This window comes from Carassius carassius, chromosome 45, assembly GCF_963082965.1.
Source record: "Carassius carassius chromosome 45, fCarCar2.1, whole genome shotgun sequence".
Taxonomy (NCBI): Eukaryota; Metazoa; Chordata; class Actinopteri; order Cypriniformes; family Cyprinidae; genus Carassius; species Carassius carassius.
The window spans coordinates 19,750,141-19,763,289 of record NC_081799.1 but is presented as its reverse complement, the minus strand read 5'-3'; the positions used below and the strand labels follow the sequence as shown (position 1 = coordinate 19,763,289).

At 36.8% G+C, this 13,149-nt stretch overlaps 1 protein-coding gene across 1 annotated transcript; it reads right to left on the bottom strand.

Moving 5' to 3' along the window:
• Positions 1–10,142: 10,142 nt before the first annotated feature.
• bhlha9 (basic helix-loop-helix family, member a9) lies at positions 10,143–11,602 on the bottom strand. Its single transcript, XM_059539081.1, has one exon. It carries the CDS (start codon positions 11,250–11,252, stop codon positions 10,416–10,418), a length of 837 nt encoding a protein of 278 aa, XP_059395064.1. The 5' UTR covers positions 11,253–11,602; the 3' UTR covers positions 10,143–10,415.
• Positions 11,603–13,149: the final 1,547 nt, after the last annotated feature.

Sequence of the window (13,149 nt, the reverse complement as noted above, 5' to 3'; positions counted from 1 at the left end):
TTCACTGGTGAAAGCATTATTATGTATAAGAGGACTTGTATATTAGCCAGAAGCAAAGGCTTGGAGTAAAAAAAAATGCCTTAGGGATGGATTAGTTTCTGTTTCTCAAAATAGTAGCTTTTTTTCTTTCATAAGATTAATTAATTAAAAATGTATTAATTGATGGATTGAAATATTCCTGTAAACCCTCCACATTTAAACTGTGCTTTGTCCATAGGCATTGTAATATCAAGTAACTTGCATTTCAGGCAATCTTTGGCAAGTTTGATTTATTTGTCTATTTCAAAAAATGTTTAAAACAATGCAAGCACTACCATACAAAATTTCAACTATGTATTAGTATATGAGATTCAATCTCCCATCATTCTTCGGCTGTCAGGGCGGCAGCACTCTAATCTCTTTGCATGCACCGTTTTCATTTTATGCCTTCGTAGAACAATAGCTATAAATATTTTCCATCTCGCTTGCCTTTTTTATTAAAGGAAATTTTATTGGCTGAAGGTAGAGTTTATTAAAACTCTGTTTCCTCAGTCATAATTGTAGAGAAATTCCAGCGATTGTGACACATGCTGTTATTCTTTTTCTTTCTTATTCTCTTCTTTGTTGTCCTTCATGATTCAATCCCAATGGGCTGCTGAGATGTTTGCAGCCGATGTCCCACACAGTGATGGAAGTTCATGAAAGTTGTCAGCTATGACTGATAATCCTCTCATGCCCTTTTCATTTCCTAAAGAACAGCTTTTATACTGTAGTGACAAAAACACAATATTAAAAGTGAAAAGGCTAAATTCATCTGAGAGAGCCCAGCTTTGCTAAACATTCAGGGACAAAATCACAGACTAATGACTTATCACACTTTGTGACAGCTGAACATTGCATGAATCTGAATCCCTGATTATCCATTCAAATGGTCCTGCCATAATATAATGAGGGCACCTATAATTAGCATCCACGCTGGATGCCAGTTTTGACATCTTCTTTCACAAAAGTGCCTGGCAAATAATAAAGTGTAATAATTAGCATAATTCATTAAAGCCACATCACAAACTTGCAGTGTAGACAGCTTTGTTGATTTATGATGGGAGCAATTGAGATACGTTCTTGTCTCGTACAGTTTGTATGTACAGTACGTATGTAAATGTGACGGTAAATTAACATTTTCCTCTCAGCTGTTAAAAAACTCACATATATTGACAGATTTTATTTTTAGCTGATGATTTGTATGTCTTAAATTGAACTGTGCCTGTCATCATTCTCACAATTCAATTGAATCCTTGTATCATTTTATAATTTCAAACAACATTACAGAGCAACTGTCAAAAACTCACCAAAGTCAGTTTTTAACTCTAATTTGATGCTTGACAATTGTTTTGGACCCTGTACCCAGAGTGAAGATGACCCTTGTTTGACAGTTTCAAGTGTGAAAAGCCCATAAGACTCAATTATCCACAGTCTGTCCTCCTCAACTCTGGTCCAGTTCATTCTTCCCACTCACTTTTCATCTTTTTGCGGTTCATTACTGTCTATTCATCTTATTTCCCCATCCGTTATCTGATGTTTTCTTCCTTCTATATTTGTGTGCAGTAGACTATATCTACTCCTGTGGTTTGTTCAGACCCATTTATTAGCCTTGACAGTGTTATTGTTTTGATTATTTTTCTAACTTTATCAAAAATTGTACACTGTTGAACAGCAGATAATCTTGTTTTGTCTGTGAAGTCTATTTATTAAGTCTTAGTTTATTTAGTAGATAAACTCAAATTTTTGTATTTATAATGAGTTGTTATTCAGACGGTTTGTGAGCTGTGTGCTATTTAGGGGTTGTTTGTAGTTATATGCTGCATGCAGCATCTTGTGCCATGTTTGATATTTCATATTTAGTATGTGCCAAAGTCTCATGTGTGTTTCTGTGCCATATGTAGACACATTTAGGCATTCAGTGTGTCAGCATGAAAAATCAGCATGACGTTTCGTATTCTATTAATGAGCCATGTTCTGTGACAGGGTCTAGAAGGAATCTGGCCTTCATTAAAAATGATCTGGGGTTTCACCTGCTGCAGAATTTACATATTGTGTATTATTAATTAGTGCTGCCAAGGCCAGCTTCTCTTTTACTATTGCTAATATAAACCCCTAACCTATCATAGTGGTGAGTTTTGTATGGGCAAGCCACACAAAAATAACATATATTAAATATAGGGCAGTAAGTAAGTCATTTTCTCTCGGCTCATTAGGGCTTCTGAGAACAGAATCAATGAATGAGACATATTGTGTTGTTTACTGGGAGCATGTTGTCAATAAAAGAGCAACAAATCTAAATTCATGAACAAGCTGTGACCATAAATGTTCTAATCAATGCAGAATGCTTATTTCAGGAATGACACAAACTTTTTTCCTTTGAACATTTTAGCTTTATTCTGAAACCTAGTGAGCACCACATTCAAAGTGAATCATACTTTTTAATCAATACGAGTACTAGAGGAATAATGCAGTGCACTAATATTAATAAACATACATTAAACGCAGATTTTGTTGCTGTTTTTTTTTTTGCTTCTTTATATAGGCACAGTATATTTCAGTATAATTATCATTCATGAAATATATATATGTGTGTGTGTAAAGGTTCTTAATGGCTTCTGATCTTAGTAGTAAGTGTAATTAAGTTGTCATAATTCATGACAGCTTTCAAAAAGTCAAATATCTAGTGAGCTAATGTCAGAAATCAATGATATCTGCAATAAGAAACTGGCTGTGTTGAACTGCAGGCGTTTTGCTCATGTACGGACCCATCTAATGAGTTAATGGTGTGGAAATGCTAATCATACCTCAAGGTGGCAAACTTGTCTTAATGATACAACCGTTTCTCTCCGACTCTAATTAAAAGGCCATTGCATCTGCTTCATTAGCCGTGTAAGGCAGAAACGAGGTAACTGATATGTTACTCTTGGATTATCAACAGAAAGCTGGGGGAAGGACAATAGAGGTCTTGGCTCCCTGACTTCAGCATCCAGCAGATGTCTTATGCACACTTCTCTAATGATGGATACAAACATCTCCAGGATTAAATTATGGAAAGCTGTCTGTTTGTTTTAGTCTTTTTTTGCTCATTTAACACAGAATAGTGATGAACTGAGCAATTAAACTTTTTAATAAATAATAATAGTATTAAAGCAGGCCCTGTCATAAGGAAATTGCAATTATGTAGTATTTGATATATATACTGTAGTGCAAAATACAGTAAATATAGAAATTATAGATTGTTTTGTGTCTTAAAATTTTCTTTCAATTAGTCTCACAATATTAGTTTCTTATTTTTAAAGCCACTGTGAGAAGGAACTCAACTAAAAGGTTTGGTGATCCATCTTTCTGACACTGACTCGGTTCACCTGTAATCTTATCAGTCGGTTTTTCCCTCTAATTTCATTTTACTGACTCATAAAAATGTCTTGATTAGTTTAGTAAATTTGATTAACCTGCGCACCAGCCTGAGCCGCTGTTTCGTTCATCCTGTTGCACTTGTGCTGTGAATACTGCTATTAAATGTTTAAGGACATGCTCAGAAAAAAGTACCATTTGTGTGACGTATGATCCTCCCGCTGATAGAATTAATGGGATTCTGAATATAGTCATGATTGATTTTAATTCCCCAATGGTGGTCCTCCAGGGTCTACGCTGGTTTCGGCCTTGGCCTTGAGACAGAGATTAGAATATATGAAAGTTCAGCAGTAACCTTTTCAAACGAAGTGATAAAAATATTCATCTCATTTCCTGAGAATGACCCTTTTCTAAGACCTGCTGTGAATAGTAGTTTTAAAGAACCACCTGGGATGGGTTGTACGAGCCAGAAAGGCATGCAAACCCCTGTGTCAGAGATGAGATGTTAATGAATGCGTCTGAGCTGTAATTAGACTCTGACAGCATCCACAGATTCATTTAATTAATGTTTGGGTGAGAAGTTTGGCATCAGTATTGCTACCCAGCCGCAGTATAGTGTGGTTCTCTTTATTGTCAATGTATGTGTGTGCCTGTTGTGGCATTTAACATGTTTAGTAAAGGTTATCGAGATAGATAACATGCTTTAATGTTTATTCCTGGAAAGGTATGTTTCGAGTTTAGTGCTTTGACATTCAGGGAACTCAATAAGCATTTAGTCAGGGTAGGCTACTTGATGATGCAAAATAATTTATTTTGTGAACGAAAACCCTGAAATTTAAAAACACACCAAGAGACTCATAACTTATCCAGAACACAATCTGAAAGAGTTATTTGCTGTTTAGATTCAGTAAATCTGTAATAGGCTTTCAAAACGGACATGATCTGACCTGGAAGGGATACATTTTTCAATGTAAAACGACTACAAGATTAATACAGACGGCGATTATGATCAGCTTCTAAAACAGATGGCTTTTTAACGCACATACAATGATCATTTTCATTAATGGTTATGTGATAACAATACTGAACTGCTGGGTGTTTGAAAGTGCCAGGCTTGCACTGATGTCTTTGATGAGTGAGATTTGCAATGTTAACATGAGATTGATTCATTAACTGAAGCTCATGCTGATGAGAATCTCTCTCCACAGGTCCATTCTCTCTTCGTGTTAAACTCATTCAGCTGCGCGAGAAGAGTGGTGCATAAAAAGAGGATTTAAAGAGTTTGTAGCCTGCCATATTTATGTTGGTGATTACAGTTTTTTTTTTTTTTAATGAACACCACATCATTGGCACCATATAAGACCCCTGATGTGTGAATTTCCGTAATTCATGCCATTTGTCTCTGTAATAGGAAATTGAATGTTTGAAACAATTTTACTTACAAAAACAACAATGAATCGTTGTTTCTGCATAATGTGGCTCTACCAAATAATCTGACATTCAAATATCCCCCATAAAACCCTCAGAATAAACCAAATAGCCCATAGAAATTCAGACTCGGAAAAAACATTGTAAAAAAATCTAAATTGTAATTTTATGATCTACCCAAATACAGATTATTTTGGGGGTTTTTTTTCCACTGCAGAGTCTGTATAAAGGGGTCAAAAGGTCAAGGTTATGGTCTGATAAAACCCACACAGTTTTCTTTGGATAAACAGATGTTCATGTAGATCAGCGCTGAGGTTTAATGGTATTTTTCTGTCAGAACTAAAATGCGCATAGCATCTGTTTGCATGAAAACCAATTTATATAGAAACCTCGAGTACAAATCCAAGAGATGTTTGAGACTGAACTGATTAGATAAACTGGAAGAGTTTATATAAGAGTTTAGGATGAGGAAAGGGGCAATGATGCGGAAAGAAAGAGAAATATAATGAAAGAGAGGAAGCGAGAGACAGCACTTGACGTGGACAGAACTTGAGGGGCTGAATTTCTCATAATCCCCGCAGTGAGCAAATTCAACAGAGCAGACAGCAGAAATCACTGCAGAGATCAGTTATTGCGTTTCCCAGGCCTGACACTCAAAGCTGTGTTAACCGCTGACATTTAACTCAGTATGAGAGATAAACAACTATATAAATGCTCAGGGGATTGTGGGAAATCCTGATTTTGTCTGACTGTGGTGAGTCTATAATATTTCTGTCTAGGAGCTCTGTAGGAGAAAGCTATCCGTAGCATTCCAATAGAACTCAATTTCAGTTGCTTACTGACATCTTTGCTAATGGACACTCCTTTCAAAGAATTTTTAAACCAGTTAACTAAGCCATAAATGTGCATTAATTTCATGCTTTTAAGAGCAGTGGAGAAAGTGTTTTGGCAGTAGAATGAGGTGTTCCTTTAGCTAATCGCTTTGGATGAACGCATCTGGCAAAAATGTAAAATGTAAATGTTGGTGTTTTTTTTTTTTAAGGTTTTATTTACTTTTGCTGCTTTTCACAAGGATTTTATTGTTTCACCTTTGTACTGCCTGACGTATGAAAATCTGATACAAATATGATTTGATTTAAATTTAAATATGCGTTGTGATGAAAATGATACATTTTTGAAAATGTAGTTTGATCGTCCTGAATACTGAATATTTTTGTGTGTGCGTCATATCTATTAAAGCTATAATTTTGTCAAATTATGCAAAGAAGTGTGAAAATGTGATTTAATTGTGTATTCAAAATAGATAAAAGGTTAGCTGTGAGATTAATGAGCGCAAAATCGGACTGATTTTCATCTGACTGATACTTTTTTAGCAAGTATAGGCCTTTAAGTAGGATTTTAGAAACCCCCTTCAGGTTGTGGTCTTTTTGCTATGAAATCTTAAGTAAACTTAAGGAATAAATTTAATATTGTTAGTAATATTTTAAGATGAAAACTTGCTGGACTGAAGCAACTTTTTCATATAATCATGTTTACATATTTTTACTTCAACAGCATGTTAAAGTGATCAAATATGATACCTTAGGGTTTTGAGTAACATTTATTTATACATCTTTCATTGTATTGCAGTGCATTATATGAAAAAAGAGAGCTTTGATCATAAAACTAAACATTTAAATATAATCTTATTAAGACATTATTGGGAGATACAGCGTGACAACTGATGTGTATTGTGTATGCATTTTATGTAAGTAGTTGTATAATCTAATGAAAATCTCACTGATTTATGTTACAAGCTTGCAGTACGTCTCAGAATATCATCTTATTTTGCCCATACAAATATCAGTAACTGTACCAAATTGTATACATTGGCTCTGTTTGAGCGTGTGAAATCTTCCTCAAATGTGAACTCCATATGCTCCTACCATACATCACACAATATGAGCCGTACAAACCTGATGTATCAAATATGATACTCAACAGAAAGCACATGCACATTTATATGCCAAAACATTAGATTTTTCTAGGCTGCTGTACAGGGTTAAACACAATAGAGTAGTTGTTTTTGAAAGCGGCTCTTTCAGCCATGGTGTTCTGTTACCATCTGCTGGTGGTTTATGTTTTGTGGATGATAGTCAGGGGGCAGATCACAGATATGACATGAATATCCAATTGAACAGCACACTACCTGCCAACACTGGCAGATCACGGACACTGTCCCAGAGCATTGTTCCAATTACAGGCCTCTACTCTGGTCCAAACCCAAATCTGTGTCCATGAAAGTGCCCGAACCCAATCAAAACGGTCATAAACACTAACCTTTGCTATCACGCTTTAACTGCCTGCAGCTTTGGCCTTGTGTGTACGTGTGAATGTGCCTTCCATCATTAGCAAGCAGTAGAGAGGCTACTGGTGAGTCATCTGCCATCTCTCTCTCTCTGTTTGTGCTCAGTGTCTTGGCATGTGCTCCCCTGCACATTCTTCTATCAACAGTACCTATGGCAGACGTCATGGGGGCGGCCCGGCCCGGCCCGGCCCGGCCTGACCTGGCAGATCAGCGTGGGTTTGAAGTTGGTGAATTTTATTAGTGAGAGGTGTTATTGAGCCATGGATGACTCACTGTATTTAAATCTCTGCATTACAAATGCTCATAAGCTCATTCAACTGTCTGAGCTGCACTGTAATAGCACTTAAATCATCACAATTTAACTGCATTGTCTCTTCCTGTATGGAAGCTTGTTTCCACCATAGGATAAAAATGTAGAAAGAAATGACTAATTGTGACTTTTTCCCTCACAATTCTGAGTTACTCAAAATTTTACAACATTTATTTTTGTGTAAATTGCAAGAGGTTAAGTCAGAACTGCAAGATATAAACTCACAATGACAAAAAAAAGATAAAGAAAATGTCAGAACTGTGAGATTAAAAGATTTCAAAGAAAAAAGTCAGAATTGTGAATTTTCTCGCAATTCAGATTTTTTAAAATGTTTTTTTAAGATCAGAATTGCGAAAAAAAAGTCCACATTGTGAATGGGGAAAACATCACAATTTCATTTTTTCCCTTTTTTTATGGCAGAAATGGGCCTCCATAAGGTTTTTTTTTTTTTTTTTTACATGGTTTTTACTAAACAATATTAGGTAAGATGTGTACGCGCCATTTTTTTTCAGTAAAAGGTAAACTCAAGCACAATACTTTAAAATGATTATCACTACACAAGTAATTTTGTAGAAATGTGAAGCATATTATTTTATAAAAGCACTTGCATTAATTATATTATGTACTGCAGTAGTCAACATTTAAAGTGGATCAAAACCTTTCATCAAAGTTGTCCTAAAACCAAAATACCCGTTCTTGTCTTAGGACAACTTTTTTGATCCACTTCAAATGTTGACTAGTATATTTTAGCAGTAAAATTGTTCTTGTCATTTTTTCGATCATTTTAGGAATTGAGGCATTATTGAAGCATTATTTCTAAAAGTTAATGTAACTTTTACAGAAAAGGTTAATGAGCAACTTTTTTTCTAATAATGGCTAATAATAAAATATTCTATTTTGTACTACGTTAAAGTCCTGCCTTTGTCCAGTCTTCACAAATAATGTGCTGCCCTCTAGTGTCCAAATGCTTCCATTGGGCAGGTGATTATTTACCTACTTTGATTTAAACTGTTTACAGATCTTCATCTGACAGATATGACGAATGCATTGGATCAAATGAGCAATGTCCGGATTGACGGGAAAGATTTGCTCACCACAGAAAACAACACATAAACCTGCTGATGTGTTCAAATGAAGCCTGACTGGCCCGCTGCCACAAAAGGCAGGACGACAGACATGTTGTCACTATCACTCAACACATTCATCGTCAATGTCAGTCAGCACGTTTGCTGTGAGTCAGGGATTTCCATGATTCATGTCTGTGGATGAAATAAGAGGAAGACAATCAATCCGTCCCCTCCTCTCTCTCACCCTCATCCTTGTTTGTGTAGCCCGATCGGACACACCTGCAGCTTTCTCCATGAAAGTAGCCACGGGGCTGCCGGAAGGAGACCAAGGGGGATTTTCTCCCTTTTTTTTGGGGGGGTAGAGCTTGCACTTCCTTCCTGTGAGGACATAAATCTGTCCCCAAGCACATGCTAATGGTCTTATATTAACAGTGTTTAGATTGATCTACTCTGAGGATGGTCCTCACCTGAGGGTCCCACTCATATTTCAAGAATTATATTCAAACATTTACCTCCACTATTCTTCACTAGTGGAATGGTCTTTACATATCCACCCGAACAGGCAAGTCCCTAACCTTTTCCATCAGCACTTTACTGAATTGTTACATTTATTTAATATTTATTTAACAAGAACAATGGACAGTCCATGACAGTCCTGTTTTAAGATTATTAAAAAGGGGCATATGGCATTGTTAAAACTTTCATTGGTTAATAACATAAAACATCACATTTAATATTTTAAAATATATTACGAATAATAATAATACAACTACAAGTAAACTGCACTGATACATAGCTAAAATAAATGGGTGTAAAAAAAAAACTTGAAAACTAGAGTGCATGTTGATGCATCCTAAAAGTATTAGCATGCTATGTATTAAATAAAAGTTTTAAAAAAATCGCATAAAAAATATTTTAATTGTTTGTATTTTTTCCTCTATTTTTGCGAGTACTAAAAACTTTTTCGTTTTTATCAATTGAGCAATTTTGTATTTTAGCAATTACATTGATGCATGGTCTATATATATATATATATATATATATATATATATATATATATATATATATATATTAAAATAAAATAAAAATACAAATTATGCTTGTCAACATTTTCCTTTCTGTTTTTAGCAAGTTTGGAAGCTTTGAATTTTACATGCTTACATTCGTTTTGTGTATTACTCTTTTTTTTTAATTGCTTTGGATTAAAGTATGTGCTTAGCGAATAAATTCTTAATGTGAAAATAAAAGGAAAGCCATTTGAGATTGAAAACAATATGGCGTAAATCATTCTGAATTAAGTTGAAATTATTTGCTTAATAATTACTGAACATACTAATGTACACATAAACTCATCGAGACTAAAGCATGAATGGGATTCCTGCTAACCCTTGCTACGTCAGAATGTTTTTACATCCTGTTATGAAAGGAATGAGCAGTTCACGCAAGATCAAAGCTCCATTTTTCAGAAATGAGTAGAAGGGAACAGACTTTGTTTTTGCAGGCATGCAAACACATAATGCACTTAATTGCTACCTACGTAAACAGAAATTTTCTCTAAACATTAACTTTGGCATGAAGATGAGTCAGTGTGTTACTATTTAGCATATTTTATTACAGAGGTGAAATGCAAACATCTAAATGCACAAGAGGATTTTTTTTTGTACAAACATTCCTTGTCCTCTGTTTAATAATGCAATACTTTTGCAAATCGCATATAATTTGCTCATTACATATACATTTATCTTAACGCATATAACACTATTTGTAATCACATTCAAAATATGTACAATGTTACCAAACGGTAACCAGAAATGCACATGTTTACAGGTGTTGGCGGTGATTTTTCTCAGTTCTCTCAGTTTCAGGAGTCCTGGTGCATGAGTGTGTATCACAGTGTGCTGTAGCAGTGCTGGAGCCCAGCATCCTGTAGGTACCCCATGTGCCAGGACAGAGGGAGCGTCTGCGGTGGTTCCCCATAACTGTCCATATGATTTGGGCCACAAGAGCCCCAAACTCCTGGCTGATATGCCCCAACATCACTTATCCGTCCATACCTGGATGAGCTTGCCATATCGCTAGAAGGGTAAACCTGGGTGTCAGGAGAGAAACACGGGTAGTGAGGGGACGGCGGACAAGTGGGGCCCGTGAAAGCATGTTGCTCTGAGGACAGTCTGTGCAAGGGGCTCTGTATATGATGGCTGAGCGGCTGGTGCCAGGTTTGGAAGCTCTGGGATTCGAGGCGGACAGGAGGCGACGGCTCCTGCCATAAACTACCCGGCTGACCGTGACACTCATTGTGGCTGCAGGATTTCACCACACTTGCTGGTGGGTTGTTAGTGAGGAAGACTGACAAAGCCGAGATCCGATTGATGGCCCTCTGGAGTGTGGCGATCTTCGACAGCCGCTTTCCGCTCAGGTCGTGATGCAGAGCCACCCGGAGTGCGTTGAAGGCCTGGTTATAATCTGTGATGCGTTTCCTCTCTCTCACGTTGGCAGCCACTCTGCGTGCTTTGGAGCGCACCGGCCTGCTGCGTTTCTTGCTCTGTCTCTCTTCTGGCTCGTTTAGGGCGCTGTTGGGGTAACAATTCGTCGAGCTGCTGCTGTCACTGCTGTCCAGCTCCTCAGACCCTTGTAGACTCCCATCCATTTCCTCCTCTGAGAACTCGGAGCTGGTGAAACTGCCTCTGCTCGCCATGGAGAAGCCGGAGACTGTTTCCAGTGTCATCGATCTCCTATGCTGACACACTTTCTCACACGACCTGTGATTACCTGTGATGTTTCCCAACCGGTCAGGCCACTTTTTAAAGCAGCTCGTTTAGGAGTCACATGGTACAGTCACCTATGAGAAATGCTGGTGTTTATGAGCTCCCCAAGGCAAATTCAGCTGCTCCCTCCCCAGACACGCCTCCTGCTGCAAAATCCACACAAACACGTATAGGCCAATAGTACAACTCAGACATAGAAAAATAAAAACACAGACAATGAGTGTGTAAGATTTGTACATCTCATAAACTGTGGAAAAATTAAAGCATTACATCACAACATCATTCACCATCATCAGAGATAAGGAATGAGCTTTTGGCACCTTTGAAGGAGGGCAAGCTGACCTTGAACTGTGGCAAGACCCAGGCAAAGAAAGTACAGGCACAAAGGGTAAAAAATTTGACTAACTGGCATCTTAAACTGTATGATTATAGATTCTTAACTTTTCTTTACTTTTTCCTGTCTTTTAAAAAATATATATATTTAACCACCTGGGCTCAAAGCTCTTAGTGGATTTGTAATGTCAGGGATATTTCATCATATAAATTTTATGATTATATTATTAAATTCGAATTTTTATATTTACTATATAAATAATGTTGTTTTATTTGTTATGGATTTTTTATTGTATATGATTGTTTATATGTATATACTGTAATTCATATATGCAGCATTATATATGTGTGTGTTTATGTAAATGAATACATAAATGTCAGTAAAATATACATATACTAATAATGTAATAAGTATTAATTAGAATGTAAAATGTACGTTTGATTTTGTGTTGTATGTACATTCCATTTGTTGTTCATTTCATGACACTTAATTTTAAAAAGGTAAAAAAAGAAATGGTTAAGAATGATTTCAGCACTTAGTGTCAGTGATAATGGCTGAACTTGTGCTAGTCTTCAAGGGAAGTGTCTCATAGTAGATACCTGCACTGCCTTGTGATTAATCACACAGGGAGTTCAATCTAAATTTGTCTGTAAGTGCTCATGACAAATTGTACATTTATCAAATAGCTAGTATTTTGTGGATTGCCTCTCATGTGTGAAGGACTTGCGATCCATTATTTACATTTGTCCACAGATACAATTATCATCTCCAGCAATGCCATCTTGGCGCTGTGTTGGTGCTGGGCCTTGTGGGCCGTATAATTTGAGTGTCTTTGTAACAAACAATAAATCAAGCCCGAACAGCACCCGATGATAAGAACAGAAAGACACTCGGACTTCAAAGCCCGCAAAAAGAGAGCAGGTATTTGACAATTATAACATGGCTTCAGTAGCACACCCAACACACTGTTTAACACTGACAGGGGGAGCGCATACTTTTGTTTGGTTTGTTTTTGACAGATTGCATGATGCTCATGTTTCAGGTTGTGCAATGGGGAATCTGGTCTGTATCTCTATGGATCTCTGACCTTTCACTGCCCGCAGCCTGATTATGTCCTGCTTCACCATGCTCTCTAATCCAAAGAACAACGGCTGCTATAAGTCAATAGTTCAGTACTAAAGCATTGTTGACAGCTCTTCATACCAAGGATAGCTGTCATCCTCCCAGTCTGTGTTGTGTAATGTCTCAAAAAATGTGCTTTTCCCTTGTGATTATTTGGTCTTAATGATCATTGATAAATGAATCACTTTGGGGCATCTGTCCTGTCCTGTGTGCTGGGTTAGTGTAGGGCAGAGAGACAGACAGAATGAGAGGTCAGGCCTCTTCCTCTGCTTCTCTTTTATGGGGGCTGTCTAGGCTGATTGACGCCATACCCTAAAACAATTACACAGTTGGACAGTTTACAGTGAGAGTGCTGTTACTTTTAGACTGTTTGTCTTTTCAACCATGAGAAAAAAGCTCAT